The sequence below is a fragment of the Pristiophorus japonicus genome, chromosome 5 (genome assembly GCF_044704955.1).
Source record: "Pristiophorus japonicus isolate sPriJap1 chromosome 5, sPriJap1.hap1, whole genome shotgun sequence".
Taxonomy (NCBI): Eukaryota; Metazoa; Chordata; class Chondrichthyes; family Pristiophoridae; genus Pristiophorus; species Pristiophorus japonicus.
Window position 1 is genome coordinate 193,881,430 of NC_091981.1, and position 21,888 is coordinate 193,903,317.

The following is a 21,888-nucleotide window of genomic DNA, read 5'->3' on the forward strand; positions in this document are numbered from 1 at the left end:
ATGTTCATGTAAAGTTTATGTTGAGGTGTTGTCAAATATTGAAATCTTTATTTTCAGGACTTTGCATTCTTGGACAGATTTGTGGGCACCTTTGGAAGTGGCTTAGTGAGTTGCAATGAATGGGGAGACATAAGGGTACACCCTGCAATGGCGAGTGTGAAAGGAATGGTTTGGGCATTGCAGGAATGCTTTATTGAACTGGTATGGGGTGGTGCCAACCTGGCACATCATGTGGCAGTCAGGGTGCACAGCGTGAAGTGAAGTAAATGTGGCCATGGTGAGGCCATCACTGGCTTCCCAGGCAGCAATGTGGTCGGGTGCTGATGCCCTATGCAGCATCAGGTGATTGCGGAGAAGGTTGGTGTTGTTGGTAGTGATGCTGGTGTCTTTAGTGATGTTGGGGCTGATCATGGTGGGACTTGGAAGACCAAAGTGTGATTTTTTCCAACAGCAGGTGAGGTTGAGATGACAGAAGTGCCCTGTCAATGGAGAGAGAGGTTGCTCCAAGGAGGCAACAGTGAATAAAAGTTCACTGCAAACACTTCCAAAGTGCATACAGCTCAAAATCTCTTCCAAAACCTGAAGGTTTCAGCTTCTGATATTGGAAAGAGTACAGCTGTCAACTAGCCAAAGCAATAGAGAGTCACCGAGAACCCAACTCCAATTACCTGGCGTGAAACCAGACGGACAGCAAAGCGGTCAAAAGGTTGGTACAATTATAAGTGCCTGATTTTAAGCCTCTTAATTGGCATTTAAGTACCTTTTAATAATGTTAATTACTGTCCCGATGCTTGCTGTCAGGTATGCTATCCGAACACAGATTGGACAGCTGATAAACTCACATGGAGGCGGGTTCAGAGTGGGATCCCGACCCGCTGTCAGTCAATCAGGGCCATTTTGACAGGGCTGGAAAGATTCTGGCCCTATAGTGGCCATATTTACCATTACAGCCATCTGCCGATTGGTTGATGCACAGAACTGACCTAGCTTGGCAATGAACCAGTTACATCTATTTTCTCAGATGCGAGGTACAAGAGCTGCTCAAAATCATCAAGTCCAATACCAATCTTTGTAATATGAAACTAAAAATATATGATTTCCATATTATGGGCTCATTTTCCCCCCGCTCAAAGCTTTTTTTTTGGCGTACTTGAAGAGTTATGCCTGCTTTTTTGGGACTCCGAAGTACGCCAAAAAACAATGTTCGAAGTTTCCCAGTTGGATTTTTTCATTTTGGCGTGCCCTAACCTGTCCTTTAGTTTTGTGGGGTTGGAGCCTTGATCTGCGCAAAAAAAATCAAGTTGCCACAGTCACCAGGGACATGATGCAAGCTGAGACTGCAAAGTGAAACATACAGCCAGCTCCCAACACATTAAAACATATTGCATCAACTTACTGTTATGTATTGTCCAGGTACATTAAATGTATGGTTACAATGGTGCGCCACAGAGGGCGCTGTGGTGGGAGACCTGGAAGTACTTGCAAGACAGAGTATAAAAGGCTGCCCACCACACCCGAGAGGCACTCCGGAGTTACACAATAAAGGACCAAGGTCACAGCAGTTACTACAGACTGTGGAGTCAGTGATTTGAGTGCTACATACATCACATTGGTGACAAGGACACTGACTAGCTTCACGCAACCATGGCTACTCTGGGCTCACTAAAGGATTTTACAGTGGTTAAAGATTGGGAGGCCTTTACAGAAAGGCTAGAGTACTACTTTATAGCAAACTACCTGACGGAGGACACAAACGCACAGAGAGAAGCGTAAGGCGATATTGCTCTCCAGTTGTGCCGATGAGGTTTACTGTCTCGTCAGGGATTTGCTGGTACCCACGAGCGCCAAGGACAAGTCATATGAGGAGCTGATTGAACTCATTCGTGACCAACTGAAACCGAAGGAGAGCATCCTCATGGCCAGGCACAAATTCTACCACCACTGCAGACCGAGGGCCAGGATATCTGCGGACATCAGGAGACTCGCGGCGCCGTGTGATTTTTGGCACACACCTCGACGAGGCGTTGAGACGTTTTTCTTGCGGGGATTGGCCATGAGGGTCTCCTTCATATCCACTGAACCTGCAGTTACCCTGAAGCAAGCCATCACCATCAGCCGGGCATTTATGACCTCGACTTGCAGCACCAAGCAGATGATCCCCCACAGTCTCGAACTCAGCAGGCACTGTCCACAGGATAGTGCCAGTCATGGAAAAAACTGCAGAACGTGGCTCTGCCCAGGGCAGAGAGCACGGACCTCAGAACCTCATTCTGCCGAGGGGGCTAATCGAGTAGCAGCATGTTGACGCTGCGGAGGAAGCCATGGGGTTCACCGGTGCAGGTTTGTGGAATATACGTGCAATACCTGCCACCCAAAAGGCCACCTTCAGCGTATGTGCAAAAGAAACCTTACTCACCATGTGGCTGAGGAGATGGTAGATGATCCACCATCCAGCGAGGAGCAGGCAGAAGAAGATGAGGCATTTGGACTGTATACTTGTACCGACGATTCGGCCCCAGTGGTTTTGGAAGTCAAGATTAACGGAGTCCCAGTGAATATGGAAGTGGACACTGGATCGTGTCAGTCGCTGATGAGTCAGGAAACTTTTGATAAATGTGGATCAGCCCAGCTGCACGACCCAAGCTGGTCCCAGTCACGGCGAAGCTGCGCACCTACACCAAAGGAACTGATACCTGTTCTTGGCAGAGCGGATGTGGAGGTATCTCACGGGGGCGAGACGCACGGTTTACCTTTGTGGATCATTGCATGCGATGGGCCGACGCTACTCGGCAGGAGGTGGCTGGGGAAGGTCCGTAGGAGCTGGGAAGACTTCATTCCTGCACAGACCGCTGTCTCCCATGTTGCCAAAGAGCAGCACCGACCGAGCTAGAGGAGAAAGAACGGCTTCGACGGGCTGCTCCAGCAGGCACCATCGGCCCATAGGCAGAGGCCGGCTCCGGAGGATGTGGCGGCGCGGGGGCCGGTGCGTTGTGGCTCCCGGGTGCAGTCGAAGTGCTCTCCAGGTATGCTACGTCTCTCTAAATCGGCTGCAACTGTTGACGGAGTTGTTTCAATGTAAAGGGCACAGCGAGCTCAAGATGGTGGCGAGCCTCGTGGCAGCAGAAGTGCGTGTGATGTATGTGGCACTCAAATCACTGACTCCACACAGTCTGGTGTTGTAGTAACTGCTGTGACCTTAGTCTTTTATTGTGTAACTCCGGAGTGACCCTGGTGTGGTGGGCAGCCTTTTATACTCTGTCTTGCAGGTACTTCCAGGTCTTCCACCACAGCGCCCTCGGTGGCGCCCCATTGTAACCATACATTTAATGTACCTGGACAATACATATCATCTCACTCTTTCTTCTTCCCCCCCACCCCTCCCCCTCCCCCTCCCCAGTTCCAACAGCCATTGCCAGTAACCTCGGCCTTGTTCGTCCTGGTTAATTTGAGGTGGTGAATCCATGACCATCCACTTCCCTCTCTCCCCCATGTAGAGATTGTGCTTGCGATCCGGTGCAAGCATGTGGTATTTGCAGTCCTTACATAGGTGATGAAGTACACGAGCATAACCTCCAACAGAAAGCAGGTATACATAGACAGTGCATTTGTCTGGTAGATATAGATGCTTTGAAGAATTACAAAAGATTGCAGTTATTTAATCCCAGCTCCACTGGGTGAGGTACGGTGGCGGCATACAGCCCCTTTTTGCTCGAGGTAATGGGCTCCGCTGAGACAGGGTATCGCAACTAGTGCATCGCCTCTGTTCTCAGAAAGTAGTCGCCTTTACGGCTCATCTGCCGCCGCTGAACCATTGCATGAATCACATCAAATCGGCAATCGCATTAGTCCATTACTCATGTTAATCACATATCCATTAACCCTTTTACTTGTACCTCGTGGTATTAACTCTTTTCGTAAATCACCCATCATTTTAAACAAAGTAATCATTTCAGCATCAAAATATTAACTCACGTCATCATACAAATCACATTACTCATTTGGACTCGCTCTTGCCTTACAAAAGTCTCTGTGGGGACTGCCACGGTATAAGGCCCTAAAGACTCCCGGGTACATTTCCCTTTTAAGACGCCATCTTGTTGTTCCCATGAGGCTTCCACTGGGCACCGCCATTTTAGTTGCTCTGCTTGCCTTTTTCTGCAGACTTCTGCTGCCACGAGGCTCGCCACCACCTTGAGCTCGCTGTGCCCCTTTACATTGAAACAACTCCGCCAACAGTTGCAGCCGATTTCAGAAAAGAAGGTTCCAAGCCAAAAGAGACGTAGCGTGCCTGAAGAAATGGTACAGAAAAGGCGTAGGTTAAACGCTCATTTTGTTGAGGAGGAGCTTCTTGCAATTACTGAACTAATTGAGGATGAGTGGCTCGACTGCACTACTGAGCGAGTTTGAGAAGAGCAATTGTGCTGAAGCCGAAACCGCGGGACGCTTGGGTGTCCTTGATCACTCGCACTGCGGAGATCTGCCCGTACCTGGAGAACACTTCTTCCAGGGCCTGCTTGTCTGTGTCGAGATATAGACCGCCGATGAGCAGCTTTCCTTCTCCGGACCCCTTTTGCGAGGTTGGTTTCCCTGCTGAACTCTAGCCTGCTGCTGCCTACCAGTTCGCTCTCGACTCTCTCTGGACCCACCACACTTCGACTGCACCCGGGAGTCACAACGCACTGGCCCCCGCACACCACATCCTCCGGAGCCGGCCTCTGCCTATGGGCCAATGGTGCCTGCTGGAGCAGCCCGTCGAAGCCCTTCTTTTTTCTCCAGCTCGGTCGGTGCTGCTCTTTGGCAACACGGGAGACAGCAGTCTGTGGAGGAATGAAGTCTTCCCAGCTCCTACGGACCTTCCCCATCCACCTCCTGCCGAGTAGCGTCGGCCCATCGCCTGCAATGATCCACAAAGGTAAACCGTGCGTCTCACCCCCGTGAGATACCTGTTCTTGGCAGAGCGGATGTGGAGGTATCAGTTCCTTGGTGTAGGTGCGCAGCTTCGCCGTGACCGGGACCAGCTTGGGTCGTGCAGCTGGGCTGATCCACAGTTTATCAAAAGTTTCCTGACTCATCAGCGACTGACACGATCCAGTGTCCACTTCCATATTCACTGGGACTCCGTTAACCTTGACTTCCAAAACCACTGGGGCCGAATCGTCGGTACAAGTATACAGTCCAAATGCCTCATCTTCTTCTGCCTGCTCCTCGCTGGATGGTGGATCATCTACCATCTCCTCAGCCACATGGTGAGTAAGGTTTCTTTTGCACATACGCTGAAGGTGGCCTTTTGGGTGGCAGGTATTGCACGTATATTCCACAAACCTGCACCGATGAGCCCCATGGCTTCCTCCGCAGCGCCAACATGGTGCTACTGTTTTAGCCCCCCTCGGCGGACTGAGTTCACGAGGTCCGTGCTCTCTGCCCTGGGCAGAGCCACGTTCTGCAGTTTTGTCTGTGATGGGCACTATCCTGTGGACAGTGCCTGCCGGGTTAGAGATTGTGTGGGGGATCATCTGCTTGGTGCTGCAAGTCGAGGTCATAAATGCCCAGCTGTAAGTGATGGCTTGCTTCAGGTTGATTGTAGGTTCAGTGGATAGCAACTTGTGAAGGAGACCCTCACGGCTAATCCCCATAACAAAAACATCTCCCAACGCCTCGTCAAGGTGTATACCAAAAATCACATGCGCCGCAAGTCTCCTGATGTCCGCCGCATATTTGGTGACATCCTGGCCCTCGGTCTGCAGTGGTGGTAGAATTTGTGCCAGGCCGTGAGGATGTTCTCCTTCGGTTTCATTGGTCACGAATGAGTTCAATCAACTCCTCATATGACTTGTCCTTGGTGCTCGCAGGTGCCTGCAAATCCCTGACGAGACAGTAAACCTCATCACCACAACTGGACATCAATAGCCACTTACGCTTCTCTCTGTGCGTGTCTCTCCTCCCTCAGGTTGTTTGCTATAAAGTAGTACTCGAGCCTCTCTGTAAAGGCCTCATAATCATTAACCACTGTAAAATCCTTTAGCGAGCCCAGAGTAGCCATGGTTGTGTGAAGTTTGTCCGTGTCCTCGTCACCAATGTGATGTATGTGGTACTCAAATCACTGACGCCACACAGTCTGGTGTTGTAGTAACTGCTGTGACCTTAGCCCTTTATTGTGTAACTCTGGAGTGACTCTCAGGTGTGATGGGCAGCCTTTTATACTCTGTCTTGAAGGTACTTCCAGGTCTCCCAACACAGCGCCCTCTGTGGCGCACCATTGTAACCATACATTTAATGTACCTGGAATACATTAGTCTGCAGAGAAAGGCAAGCAGAGCAACTAAAAGGCAAGCAAAGCCTCATGGGAACAAGATGGTGTGTTAAAAGGGAAATGTACCCGGGAGTCTTAAGGGCCTTACACCGTTGGCGGTCCCCACAAAGAGACTTTTGTAAGGCAAGAGCGAGTCTAAATGAGTAATGTAATTTGTATAATGACGTGATTTAAGACAGGAGTTAATATTTTGAAGCTGAAATGATTACTGTGCTTAAAATGATGGGTGATTTATGAAAAGATTTAATACCACGAGGTACAAGCAAAAGGGTTAATGGACCCGTGACTAACATGACTAATGGACTAATGCAATTTCTGATTTTGTGTGATTCATGCAATGGTTCAGCAGTGACAGATGAGCCGCAAAAGGCGACTACTCCGAGAACAGAGGCAACGCACCAGTTGCGGTACCCTGTCTAGCGCAGCCCATTACCTCGGGCAAAAAGGGGCTGTATGTCACCACCGTACCTCACCCAGTGGATTAAATAACTGCTCAGTGCACCTGTAATCTTTTGTTATAATTCTTTAATGCATCTATATGTATCAGACAAATGCACTATGTATACCTGCTTTCTTTTCTGTTGGAGGTTATGCTCATGTACTTCATGTAAGGACTGCAAATACCACATGCTTGCACTGGATTGCAAGCATAATCTCTACATGGGGGGGGCGAAGAGGGAAGTGGATGGTCATGGACTCACACTCACAAATCAACCAGGACGAACAAGGCTCAGGTTACCAGCAATGGCTTTTGGAACTGGGGGGCTGGGGAGGAGAGGAGGGAGTGAGATGTTATGTATTGTCCAGGTACATTAAATATATGGTTACAGTGGGGTGCCACAGAGGGTGCTGTGGTGGGAGACCTGGAAGTACCTGCAAGACACAGTAAAAAAGGCTGCCCACCACACCTGAGAGTCACTCTGGAGTTACACAATAAAGGACCAAGGTCACAGCAGTTACTACAACACCAGATTGTGTGGAGTAAGGAATTTGAGTGCTACATACATCATACTTACCTCCAATTATTAAAGCCGGTCCCGCTCCCCCACCCCGAGCCGAAGAGCTTGCCAGTCTGTTTGCCTAGCCCACCGCCGGTCCAGCTCCCCACCACCACCACCCCCCCCTCCCGTCCCTAGCTGGCCGAAGGGCTTGTCGGTCCACTCTCCTGCCCCTATCCCAAGCCAAATGGCTTCCTCCCTCCTTGTCCCCACACCAAAAAGGCTCCCTCTCCTCTCCTTCCGCGCCCCGCGCACCGCCCCCCCCCCCACCTTTCCTGCTGCTGCTGCCCAGGCATCTGCTGCACTTACCTGCCCCGATTTCTTTAACTCTCCAGAAGGTTTTTCTGCAGAGGCCACATACGCTGGCCTAAGCAGAACTGGAGTAACTCTCAGCTGGCCAAACTTGCAGGCGGCAGGTTACACCCACTTTGGCTGAAAAATAAAATATCTTAAAAAAATTGTAACTAAGAGTTGCGCTGGTGCAAGTTGATTAAAAATAAACAAACACTGTTTTCCCCAAACTAAAACTTAGGCCAAAAAAAAGCAGCCTGCTCCAAAAAAAAAAAACAGTACAATTCAGGGGAGAAAATTGAGCAATATAATTAAAACTTGAAAAAGGCTAGATTTTTTTTTATTCGTGCTAAAAATACAAAAATATTACCTTTGGTTGAAACTGCCGAGCAAACAGCAAATATCGGCTAATGTCCTCTAGCGAATATACTCTATGAACAGATTCTTCATTTCTCGCATGAAGGTCCACAATTCGCCTGGCAATTGCATAGTCTGTAACCTGCAAAACAGACTTTTGTTCTCATCATGTAACATTTGCATAGCCAAACATGTCCAAGGAATCAGACATCTTAAATTGCAAACTTTTAAAAAAAAATGTCAGGTAATATTTATACAATTGAATTTTAGTGGAGCTTAAACTTCTTCCAAAGTGCATTTCCAATACCGCAAGTCTCTTATTGGTGCAATTCCAGGAAACAGGCATATCCATAGCTTGAAGATATCCAGTTATGTCAAGCTTCCGTCACAGGAGATTTTTCTCCAAGTAAAAGTACATCATGGAGAAATCAATAATTTGATTCCCATTTAGATGATCACTAATCCCCAGACTACAGTAGTGATCAATTGCAATAATTCTGGCCGAACAGTGGTGAACAGTTGCCTTGGGGGGCCTCAAATAAATGACTTATGTTGTTCACAAGTGATTAATTGAGATCATTTAAGTATGCAGATCAGATTGTTGTGTAGAAAAGCAAGATGTTGGGGTGGGGAGATGGATCTGAAGACATTTCCAGGTACTGGGCAACTGGGGAGATTGGGTGACCTTTAACAGCAAGAAATGCAAAGCATAAAATGCTAAAAATAGTAAATATCACTGTGATAAGGGTTTAAACAAAGTACAAAAGGACAAATTTGGGTTTATTCATTGAGAAAATCTTGAGTGGTTACATTAAACAGCAACAATGATCAAAGCAAATTAAATATTATGGTATATAAACAGAATCAGGACAAAAGTACAAGGAAGCCATAGTGACCATTCTACAAAGCATTGGAGCAATCACAAGAAAAAAAAAGTGTGCCATTTTGCTCACTATACTTTTGAAACAAATAAGCATTAAAAATGATTCAGGGATGGGCAGCATACTAGAATAAAAAAGTGCTGGAAACATACAAGTCTGCCAGCATCTTAAAAAGGAGGGAAACATTTGTGTGCAGACTTGTCAGAACTGGAAAAATAACAGGTCCCTTAAATAGGGTTGAAAACAAAAGGAGGTTGTCTAAGCTCACACAAATAATGGGAACTTGGTGATTAGTTATTTAACTAGCAGGCATGACTCATGCTAGCAAAAGGAGTCGAGAAAATGAGGGAGAAACCAAAAAATTCCATTAAAAAAAAGTATAAAGTTTAATTTTTAGTTACCTCATTACATTCGTCCACCAGGATAAAGAATAGATCAAATCTCGACATAATCGGAGCACTAAGGTTTATATTCTGTTTCAGAGTCTTGGATCGATCATATCTCCCACCTATAGGATTTGCTGCTGCGAGTATGGAAGCTCGGGCATTCAACGTGGCCTAGGAGATGGAGCAGAGAGTTATGCAGTACAAGGACATTTGTACTGTTCCTTTACTTCAAATAAAATGGAAGTAGCTCTTTATTGATCTCCAAGGCACACTCACAACTTGTTAACTGGAGAAGCCTTTGCCAATACAACATAACATTCTGGAAATATAGATGGAGAGAAATAAGTAAACCTGCTTTGTCAGAATTACAAGTAATTTTATTATTCATAAGCTAACCAAATCAAATCTTTGTTCCATGAAAACAGTGCAACGGTAAACACATTAGTCTTTTTATGTGAATTGATCTGTGTTTTACTGCTGAAAGACACTGGTTTATGTTTTTGCAGTGGATTGTGGGGAAGAATCAGAATTGAGGGAAAATATAATTTTTCTTCACTTCAAAAAAGTATGCAAATTATTTTAGAATCTTGTGTTAAAGTCAGGCTTTAAAATCCTGATGAGTCTATATTGAGTAGCTCAGCCATAAAGCTTAGGAAAGCCTCAGCTAGATGTGTGTCAAAGAGCAGTTGTGTGCTATAGCTGATGTTAGAGAAGCCCGGGATGGTGGGGCGGGGAGGAGGAGGCGGCGGCAACATCAGCCAATGGCCATATTCCTGATCACTATCCAGAAATCAGTTGGAAATGTGCTTTTGGGGTGGGCAAACACTCACTGCACAGTTGAATAGCTTGCGAATACAAACGGTCCAGACTCACATAGGTAATGGCCCCTTAGGCATTATAAAAGGTGGTAACCATCACTCGAGACAGAGTACCTCACAGTTCGGAATGGAATTTAGTTCCATTACAAGCACCTGGTTATCAGGATTAAGCATTCCCACATCAGCTGTAGCACAATCAGATTAATGTGTGATCTGGGATATCTACCTATAGAAAGAAACCTCTATGCTAGGGATCCTCTCAAAGATTTAATAGCTGCCCTATAATTCTGTGTGTGAATATTTGAGTTATATATATATATTATATAAAAAAAATGCAACCGATCAGAACACTCCCAAGCTGCCTGTCCCAGGCTACCAGCAGCTCAAGTTCGGAGTAGGACAAGTGAGAAGTATGGTTAGTTGAAAGGCAAGTAATAAACTGTTCATGTTAAATTCCACATCTCCTCAGTAAGGTGCATCATCTTGTGTGGAGTGTTTGTAAGAGAGCTAATGAGCCACAGCCTCAGTAAAATCCTGTTGCTGAAAAAGTCATCAAGACGACGAGCAGGAAAATAAATGAACAAAGACCACTACAGGTACAACGTCCCAAATCCGGAATTCCAGAAACCAGAATTGTCCGAAAGCCGATCAAGATAGCGACAAGGAAATCGGTAAAAAAAACGCAGCGCCAGGGGGCCAATAATCAGCGAGAAGCGCCAACAGCGAGGTCCGAAATCTGGCAAAACCCCCAAAAAATGGCAAATTCATCCCGAGATTGCTGGATTTCAGATGTTGTGCCTGTAATAGGAACAATGTGACTGATTTTTTTTTATTATTCTCATTCTCAAGGAGGGTTCCATTGTTAGTTAAATCAAGGTGATATTTGTTCAGATATTTACTCTGCATGTTCACTTACCAGCTGTAAAGCAGCTTAACAATTTATCTGGCCTTATCTCACTAAGGTATTTCAGTCACCTTCAGAAAGATTAGAGAAGTGCACAGAGGCATGTGTGAAAGACAATATAAATTCAGAGCCCTGCACTTGCCTGTGTTTTAAATATTTATATCCGCTTTTCCCATAAAAGATGCAATGGTCTTTGCCTTAACTACTCCCTGTGGCACAGCATTCCATCCGCCAACACAGTGTAAAGAAATTTCATCTAGTCTTGCTCCTCATTCTGACAATTTTAAATGTTTGACGCCAAAAGAGCACATAAAGCAATCTTACATAGTTAACTGATGTGCAATTTAAATCTCCCAATGAGTTTGCAAATATTCTGCACAAGGGAAAAGTTAACCCAGTAAGCTGCTGTAATTATTCACTACTAATGCCAAAGGTTTTGGGCTAACCAGTTAACAATAATACAAGTGAAATGCTGGATAAATAGAAAGTATTTTTGATGAGGTAACATGAGAGGGTTGATGAAGGCAATGTGGTTGATGTGGTGTATATAGACATCCCAAAAGCATTTGATAAAGTGCCACTTTAAAGGTTTGCCAGCAAAGTTGAAGCCCATGGAATAAAAGGGACAGTGGCAGAATGGATACAAAATTGGCCAAGTGACAGGAAACAATAGCGGTGAATGGTTGTTTTTCGGACTGGAGGAAGGTAGTGTTCATTCCCTCAGGGTCGTTTCTAGGATCACTGTTTTTCTTGATATATTAAAAAGGTGGACTTGGGTGTACAGGGCACAATTTCAAAATTGTGAACAGTGAGGAGGTGTGTGATAGACTTCAAGAGGACAAGACAGGCTGGTGGAATGGGCGTACACGTGGCAAATGAAATTTAACGTAGAAAAGTGAAAAGTGACACATTTTGCTGGGAAGAACGAGGAGAGGCAAGATAAACTAAAGGGTACAATTCTAAAGAGGGTGCATGAACAGAGACCTGGGAGTATATGTGCACAAATCATTGTCATCATCATCCTAGGCAGTCCCTTGAAACAAGGATGACTTGCTTCCACGCTAAAAAGGGATGAGTTCACAGTGTTTCAATGAAAGACCGAATATTCCAGATCCTGAACTACATCTTGAAGGATGGAAGATGCCTGTGCGTGGATTTAAAAAAAAAACATGGGGTGTCTGTTGCACACCAGCCACCACACGGGCTTGACAGAGCTAAGTCTTGGTCCAGTGGCAAGGGCTATCTAAGACGACTGGAGACCTGCTCTGTTGCACGGGTATAGTGCGCACACATATCGCAGTGTGGGCTGGCCCGTGCTGCCCCTGGGCCCTCGCTTCTTCTAGCCCTGAACTCACACCTCCCATGGGCCCCGATCACGTCCCTCTACAATCTCCCGACGCTCCTTCGCCACTCCTGCTGTATCTGCCCACGCTCCAATCACTGACCTGGACCTTGATGACATCCTGCTTTGCCGCCGTTGCCCTCCTGCACCAGCTCACACTGTACTTTGCAGTTTAAGGTGGCAGGGAAGGTTGAGAAAGTGGTTAAAGTACATGGGATCCTGGACTTCATAAATAGAAGCATAGAATATAAAAGAAAGGAAGTTATGAACATTTATAAAACACTGGTTTAGCCTCAACTGGAGTAGTGTCTTCAATTTTGGGCGTTACACTTTATGAAGGATGTGAAGGCCTGAGAGGGTACAGAAAAGATTTACAAGAATGATTCCAGGAATGAGGGACTTCAGTTACATGGATAGACTGGAGAAGCTGAGGTTGTTCTCCTTAGAGCAGAAAAATTTGAGAGGATGATAGCGGTGATCAAAATCATGAGGGATCTAGATAGTAGAGAGAAACTATCCCCGCTGGCAGAAGTGCAGAGAACCAAAAGTCACAGATTTACAGTGATTGGCAAAAGAACCAAAGGCGACATGAGGAATTTTTTTTTTTTTTTTAAATAAATGTAGCGAGTGGTTAGGATCTGGAATGTACTGCCTGAAAGTGGTGTAGGCAGTTTCAATCTTGGTTTTCAAAAGGGAATTAGATAAGTATCTGAAAAAAAAATTGCAGGGCTGTGGGGAAAGGTCAGGGGAATGGGCTTAGCTAAAGTGCTCTTAGAGAGGGCAGGCACAGGCTCAATGGGCCGAATGACCACCTTTGCTGTAATCATTCTATAATCTGTTGTGTTTGTTAAATGAAGTGCTGAAAATGCTGGAAACAATCAGATCAGGCAGCATATGTGGAACAAGAAAAAGAGTTAATGTTTCAAGTCGATGACTTTTCGTCAGAACTCCTGATAAAAGATCATCGACTGAAATGTTCACCGTTTCTCCCTCCACAGATGCTGCCTGATCCGCTGAGATTTCCAGCACTTTGTTTTTATTTGAATATTTCACTTTCATTGCTATTTATATGACAGAACAGTTTCAAGAAGTAGTTATGCTCTGTTGCCCTGGATTACCAATGGTTGTTTAATGGTGTGAGGGGAGGGACAGAATCCAAAACTGCAACAACTGAAATATTTCTCTTGTATATGCTGACTATGGATGTACTCTGTGTAGTCACTGAGATTGTATAAGATGAAGACTTGGTTACCTGATGTACTGACAATAAGGTTCACACAGTGTACATACATGCTGGCACCACTAGAGGGTGCAACTGGAAGAGACCGGGGGTTTACTGCCCTGGTGGCAGGGCCCTGTATAAAAGGCTGCACACCATGCACTCGAGTTTGGAATAAAGGACCAAGATCACTACAGTTAAAGTACAACACATTGCCTTGTGGAGTCATTCATAAGTACACCATGGACATAACAATTTCAATATTGCAATTTCTAATTTTATTTTTCACAGCCATATCTTTCTCGATGTTGGAAAAGGTATGTACAGGCTTGAGTGAACATCAGTAATATAGTAAAAATGGTATGTTGTCTGGATTCCAAAGGAACTGTACTGGTAGGTGGCACTGTGATTATGGCATCCTATCCTTCACCCCAAGTATTTGGCCCTCCCTCCTTATCCTTATCCCTCTCCCCTACCTTGCTCCAAAATTCTGAACAGGCTTGCAACCTATAACTGCAGTCTTCCACCTCCCCCATCCTCAACCCCTACCTGAGTATATAGAGGGGAACCCTCCCGCCACACAAGGAAATGGGGCCCCCTCAAATTGTTGGAAGGCAATGGTCAAAAGGTGGCAAGTCCAAGATTATCCATTTTGGGGGCAAAAACCCAAAGGCAGAATATTATCTGAATGGCAGGTTAGGAAAAGGGGAGGTGCAATGAGACCTGGGTGTCATGGTTCATCAATCATTAAAAGTTGGCATGCAGGTACAGCAGGCGGTGAAGGCGGCAAATGGGATGTTAGCCTTCATAGCTAGGGGATTTGAGTATAGGAGCAGGGAGGTCTTACTGCAGTTGTACAGGGCCTTAGTGAGGCCTCACCTGGAATATTGTGTTCAGTTTTGGTCTCCTAATCTGAGGAAGAACATTCTTGCCATTGAGGGAGTGCAGCGAAGGTTCACCAGACTGATTCCAGGGATGGTTGGACTGACATATGAGGAGAAACTGGATTAACTGGGTCTTTACACATTGGCGTTTAAAAGGATGAGAGGGGATCTCATAGAAACGTACAAGATTCTGACGGGACTAGACAGGTTAGATGCGGGAAGAATGTTCCCGATATTGGGGAAGTCCAGAACCAGGGGACAGAGTCTTAGGATAAGAGATAGGCCATTTAGGACTGAGATGAGGAGAAACTTCTTCACTCAGAGTTGTTAACCTGTGGAATTCCCTGCCACAGAGAGTTGTTGATGCCAGTTCATTGGATATATTCAAGAGAAAGTTAGATATGGCCCTTACGGCTAAGAGAATCAAGGGGTGTGGAGAGAAAGCAGGAAAGGGGTACTGAGGGAAATGATCAGCCATGATCTTATTGAATGGTGGTGCAGGCTCGAAGGGCCGAATGGCCTACTCCTGCACCTATTTTCTATGTTACTGAGACGTTTTGACATTGACATCGCGCCCTAAGCGAGACCCAACGTGCAGGGGAAGGCCAATTGAAGGAACATGGTGGAGGATAGATCTTCTGGAAAGGGAAACCAAAGGCAGAACGCCGCCTTCATGGAGTCGGCTTTGCCGTCAAGAACGAGCTGGTCGACCACCTCAAAGACTCTCCCTGTGGGGTCAACGAACACTTCATGACTCTCCGTATCACCCTCTCTCGGAACCAATGTGCCACAGTCATCAGTGCGTACGCCCTTACTCTCGATGCAACGGATGAGGCTAAAGAGGGATTTAATTCCAACTGAGACATCCTTGTCCCGTGTCCCGACGGGCAACAAATTGATCCACCTGGGTGATTTTAATGCCAGGGTTGGCAAAGACACAGCCCTCTAGGGAGGTGTGATTGGTTTTGGGGGAGTAAGGGAAAGCCAACTCCAGCAGTACCCTACTCCTGACAAAATGTCTCGAACATGAACTCATCACCATTTATAATGGGGAACAAAGAAATGGCAGACCAATTGAACAAATACTTTGGTTCTGTCTTCACGAAAGAAGACACGAATAACCTTCCGAATGTACTAGGGGACAGTGGGTCGAGTGAGGATGAGGAAATGAGGGATATCCTTATTAGGCAGGAAAGTGTGTTAGGGAAACTGATGGGATTGAAGGCTGATAAATCCCCGGGGCCCGATAGTCTGCATCCCAGAGTACTTAAGGAAGTGGCCCTAGAAATAGTGGATGCATAGGTGATCATTTTCCAACAGTCTATCGACTCTGGATCAGTTCCTATGGACTGGAGGGTAGCTAATGTAACACCACTTTTTAAAGAAGAAGGAGGGAGAGAGAAAACGGATAATTATAGACCGGTTAGCCTGACATTAGTGGGAAAAATGTTGGAATCAATCATTAAGAATGAAATAGCAGTGCATTTGGAAAGCAGCGACAGGAGGTCCAAGTCAGCATGGATTTATGAAAAGGAAAAGCATGCTTGATGAATCTTCTGAAATTTTTTGAGGATGTAACTAGCAGAGTGGACAAGGGAGAACCAGTGGATGTGGTGTATTCGGACTTTCAAAAGGCTTTTTTTGACAAGGTCCCGCACAAGAGATTGGTGTGCAAAGTCAAAGCACGTGGTATTGGAGATAATGTACTGACGTGGATTGAGAACTGGTTGGCAGACAGGAAGCAGAGATAAACGGGTCCTTTTCAGAATGGCAGGCAGTGACTAGTGGAGTGCCGCAGGGCACAGTGCAGTGACCCCAGCTCTTTACAATATACATTAACGATTTGGATGAAGGAATTGAGTGTAATATCTCCAAGTTTACAGATGACACTAAACTGGGTGGCAGTGTGAGCTGTGAGGAGGATGCTAAGAGGCTGCAGGGTGACTTGGACAGGTTAGGCGAATGGGCAAATGCATGGCAGATGCAGTATAATGTGGATAAATGTGAGGTTATCCATTTTGGGGGCAAAAACACACAGGCAGATTATCTGAATGGCGGCAGATTAGGAAAAGGGGAGGTGCAACGAGACCTGGCTGTCATAGTTCATCAGTCATTGAAGGTTGGCATGCAGATACAACAGGCGGTGAAGGCAGCAAATGATATGTTGGCCTTCATAGCTAAGGGATTTGAGTATAGGAGCAGGGAGGTCTTACTGCAGTTGTACAGGGCCTTAGTGAGGCCTCACCTGGAATATTGTGTTCAGTTTTGGTCTCCTAATCTGAGGAAGGACATTCTTGCTGTTGAGGGAATGCAGCGAAGGTTCACCAGACTAATTCCAGGGATGGCTGGACTGTCATATGAGGAGAGATGGATCAACTGGGCCTTTTTCACTGGAGTTTAGGAGGAGAGGGGATCTCATAGAAACGTATAAGATTCTGACGGGACTGGACAGGTTAGATGCGGCAAGAATGTTCCCGATGTTGGGGAGGTCCAGAATCAGGGGACATAGTCTTAGGATAAGGGGTAGGCTATTTAGGACTGAGATGAGGAGAAACTTCTTCACTCAGTTGTTAACCTGTGGAATTCCCTGCTGCAGAGAGTTGTTGATACCATTTCATTGGATATAGTCAAGCAGGAGTTAGATATGGCCCTTACGACTAAAGGGATAACGGGGTATGGAGAGAAAGCAGAAAAGGGGTACGGAGGGAATGATCAGCCATGATCTTATTGAATGATGGTACAGGCTCAAAGGCCGAATGGCCTACTCCTGCACCTATTTTCTATGTTTCTATGTTTCACCAATACCCTGTTCTGCCAGAGGGACAAATACAAGGCATCGTGGCAAACCCCTCGCTCCAAACACAGGCACATGCTCAACTATGTCATCATCCGAGCCAGGGATCACAAGGTTGTGCGCATCACCCATGCCATGACAGGAGTGGACGACTGCTGGACGGACCACCGCCTAATCCGATCTATTATTAACATTAACATTGCCCTAAAGCAGAGGGGACAGCAGAAACAATCCCGCAGAAAAGTTAATGCCGGGACACTTGAGACTCAGCTAAGAGAGCCCTATACAGCCAGCACCTCTCAACCAATCTAGCGTGCCTTGATGACCCTGAGATGCTGAATCCCCATAGAACTTGGTCTGCCCTCCAGGCCTCTATAACCAGTGCCTGTGAAGAGACACTTGGTCACAACCAGAAAACATCAGGACTGCTTTGATGAAAATGATCAGGAGATCGAAGAACTAATAGATCGCAAGCGCAAAGCATTTCTGAGCTTCAAGCAACAGCCCAACTCGGGAGCTGCAAAACATTAGACGGCTCAAGGCTCAGGTCCAACAAAAAACTTGGGACCTAAAAAACAGGTGATGGATGGAGAAAGCACAGGAGATACAATAACTGGTCGACAGCCACGATATGCGAGGATTCTTCGCTGCAGTCAAGGTCACCTATGGTCCAAACTTCCAAGGCACCACCCCACTCCTGGCCAAGAACGGGGAAACACTGAAGGACACAGAGGCTGTCAGGGCCCGATGGAAGGAGCACTTTGAAGATCTCCTCAATCGAGACTCTGCCTTTGACTCGAGTGTTCTCGATTCCATCCCGCAGCATGCGACTCGCCATCAACTCACAAACTCCAACACTGCATGAGGTTGGCAAAGCCATAAAACAGCTCAATAGCAAGGCTACGGGTGCGGATGGAATCCCTGCTGAGGCGCTAAAATAGGGCGGAGGCGCTGTTGGCACGGATACATGACCTCATCTCTCTCATCTGGAGGGAGGAGAGCATGCCGGGAGATCTCAGAGATGCAGTGATTGTGACCATTTTTAAAAAAGGGGGACAAGTCCAACTGCGGCAACTACAGGGGAATCTCCCTGCTTTCAGCCACTGGGAAAGTGGTCGCTAGAGTTCTCCTCAATCGTCTTCTTCCTGTGGCCGAGGAGCTCCTCCCGGAATCACAATGCAGATTTTGTCCCCTACGGGGCACAACAGACATGATCTTTGCAGCGCGCCAGTTGCAGGAAAAATGCAGGGAGCAGCGCCAGCCCTTATACATGGACTTTTTCGATCTTACAAAGGCTTTTGACATGGTCAACCGTGAGGGTCTATGGAGAGTCCTCCTCCGTTTCAGATGCCCCCAAAAGTTTGTCAACGTCCTTCGCCTGTTTCACGATGACATGCAGGCCGTGATCCTTACCAATGGATCCGTTACAGACCCAATCCACGTCCGGACCAGGGTCAAACAGGGCTGAGTCATCGCTCCAACCCTCTTCTCAATCTTCCTTGCTGCCATGCTCCACCTCACAAACAGCAAGCTCCCCGCTGGAGTAGAACTAAACTACAAAACCAGTGGGAAGCTGTTTAACCTATGCCACCTCCAGGCCAAGTCCAAGATCACCCCAATCGCCATCATTGAGCTGCAGCATGCGAACGATGCCAGTGTCTGTGCACGTTCAGAGGCTGAACTCCAGGATATAGTCAATGTATTCACTGAGGCATATGAAAGCATGGGCCTTACGCTTAACATCCATAAGACAAAGGTCCTCCACCAGCCTGTCACTGCCGCACAGCACTGCCCTCCAATCATCAAGACCCATGGCGCAGCTCTGGACAACGTGGACCATTTCCCATATCTCGGGAGCCCCTTAAAGGCAGACATTGATGCGGAGATTCAGCATCGCCTCCAGTGCACCAGCGCAGCCTTCGGCCATCTGAGGAAAAGTGTGTTTGAAGACCAGGCCCTCAAATCTACCACCAAACTCATGGTCTACAGGGCTGTAGTAATACCCACCATCCTGTACAGATTGGAGGCATGGACGATGTATAGAAGTCACCTCAAGTCGCTGGAGATACATCACAGACGTCTCCGCAAGATCCTGCAAATCCCATGGAAGGACAGGTGCACCATCAGTGTCCTCGACCAGGCTAACATCCCAGTATTGAAGCACTGACCACACTCAATCAGCTTCGTTGGGCAGGCCACATAGTACGGATGCCAGATACGAGACTCCCTAAGCAAATGCTTTATGTGGAGCTCCTTCATGGTAAACGAGCCAAAGGAGGACAGCGGAAACGTTATAAGGACACCCTCAAAGCCTCCCTGGTAAAGTGCTACATCACCACTGACACCTGGGAGACCCTGGCCGAAGACCGCCCGAGGTGGAGAAAGTCCATCTGGGAGGGCATTGAGCTCTTCGAGTCTCAACGCAAAGCATGAAGAGGCCAAGCACAGGCAGCGGAAGGAGCGCGCGGCAAACCAGCCCCACTGACCCCTTCCCTCGATGAATATCTGTCCCACCTGTAACAGGGTCTGTGGCTCTCGTATCGGACTGTTCAGCCATCAAAGAACTCACTTTGGGAGTGAAAGCAAGTCCTCCTCGATTCCGAGGGACTGCCTATGACGATGATGATGACGATGACGACGACGATGACCACCACCAACCAAGCTTGTCTTAACTAGGTTCCAAAGAATGCTTGGAACTGGGAAACCAATTTGAGGTTTCAGGACAAAGTGAACATCCTTGATCTTGGCACCAGATGGCAACATTTCTATTCCCAATTATATTGTCTGATTAATAAAATGAGCTTATGAGAGACTTGTGGTTTGGATAAGTGGTGCTCTATTCCCTTGGGCTGAGAGTCATCTGTTCGAGAGCTACAGCACTCAATACAACTTGTTTTTCCCACCTTTACGCCAGCCTTTGTAATTGAAATGGTTTGCTGCTCCATAGCTTCATGAATTGCTACTTGATCTTTCACATCCATTTTATCGAATTCATCAATACAGCACACTCCCTGCACAAAGTAAATATTGACAAGTTAAGAAATGAAATAGCTCTGTGGATTCCTTTTGCAATTAAATTTTGTTTTCCACTAAAGAAAATGAGGGCTGGATTTTCGTACGGTATGGGCGGTAATGGCGGCGGGGCAGCAAAGTTAGCATCGGAAAATAGTTTGCGTCTGCAGCCACACAATTTAGCAGCTTGGCTGAGTGTGGGCACAAGGCCGGCTGAGCAATTGAAAATCTGTTGCTAAAGAGCTGGCCTCAGAGCGGCCTAATAGAGGCTTTCCTGGAAACAAACAACACAAAATACACCAAAAATTTCCAATAACGACCACCCCACATTAGGATAAATCTCAAATTAAAAAAAACAAACAAAACAATCGAACTTACCTCATTCATTACTTGCTTCACTCACTGCCACCGGGTCAGCTCTGATCACCTCCTTTCCAGGCTGTCCCACTAGGGTACGTGCTAGAGGGTCAGCGTCAACCAAAAATTGAAGCGCTGTCAAAACCAGTGGCATTGCCGATTGGCTCGACGTTCCAGGGTGGTGCTGTTCAGCGCCCCTGCAAAACCGGCAACTAATTTCCTGCCAGAGCACTGGAAGCCCACCTGAAATCATTCCCACCACCATTACTCCCTCCCCCCAGGGCACGAACAGAGCCTGCAACATACCAAAAATGCAGCCCTCTATGTATTGACTGTGTAAAAGCTAAGTGACAATCATTAGTCTGTTTTTATTGCCTCTCAGGATACATGGGCTCCAGGTGTGTAGGGAGTGTCTATCATGTTCTCATAACTGATCAGGAGATAAGGGGTTATGGGGAGCGGGCAGGGAAGTGGACCCGAGTCCATGATCAGATTGAATGGCAGAGCAGACTCGAGGGGCCGTATGGCCTACTCCTGCTCCTATTTATGATTTTATGTTCTTATGATGCATAGGGAATCATGACCATATGGGATAGGATGGATAGAACAATTGACCTTTTCCTGGGCCTGACACTTTTGTATATTCATATGCAACAACTAAGTGTAATGGAGTGGAATGGAGTAAACAGGCAGCATGAACCCTGGATTAGGTAATGGTGTATAGTTGCAGGTCAACACATTAATGGGAAGGTGACTGCACACCTTCTCAAGTGACTGCAACCCCGAGATGTAGCATTTCCTCTTCAACTGGAATGAACACTTTTAAAATCCAATTGAGAGATTCAGTCATTATCCAAACAGAATCTCTCTTATTATCCCATTAAGAGTAATTTCCATTGATCTGTGAAGCACATTTTCATTTGTGTTTGGTAACCTCTCAGATTAATTTCATTGTAACCCGATTATTTTATTCACATAGAATTTGATTAATCAGTTAGAATTTTTTCAGGTTTACCAATATCAGTTCTATAGAATAATATTCACCAAAACAGTAGCAAATAAATACCAAGACTAAATACAGAATTAGTAAAATAATGAAACATTTACATGTCATTACTCTTATTTTTACATCGAGGGAATGTGTTTCAGATGTGCATCAACTGAAAGCCTTATTCAAATTTGCCATTCAGGTCAATTATCTGTTCACACTCCACTAATGCCAAGTGTGACACTGCCTTCAGAAAGTTTTCAACTGCTTGGGTTACATGCTATGGGCAAAGATTTTTTTTTAAGTTTTCAGGTCATTCAGTGGACCACCTAAAAAACGTTTTAAAC

The 21,888-nt window shown here is 46.3% G+C and overlaps 1 protein-coding gene across 1 annotated transcript in view; it reads right to left on the reverse strand.

Annotated features, from left to right (window-relative positions):
* mcm6l (MCM6 minichromosome maintenance deficient 6, like) overlaps positions 1–21,888 on the reverse strand; it is an 87,580-nt gene that overhangs the window by 29,147 nt on the left and 36,545 nt on the right. The window contains exons 10-12 of the mRNA XM_070880029.1: positions 20,088–20,195; positions 9,239–9,394; positions 7,970–8,098 (exon numbers count right to left, since the gene is read on the reverse strand). Of these exons, the coding sequence (XP_070736130.1) occupies positions 7,970–8,098; positions 9,239–9,394; positions 20,088–20,195 (393 nt within the window). The remainder of the gene's footprint in view (positions 1–7,969; positions 8,099–9,238; positions 9,395–20,087; positions 20,196–21,888) is intronic.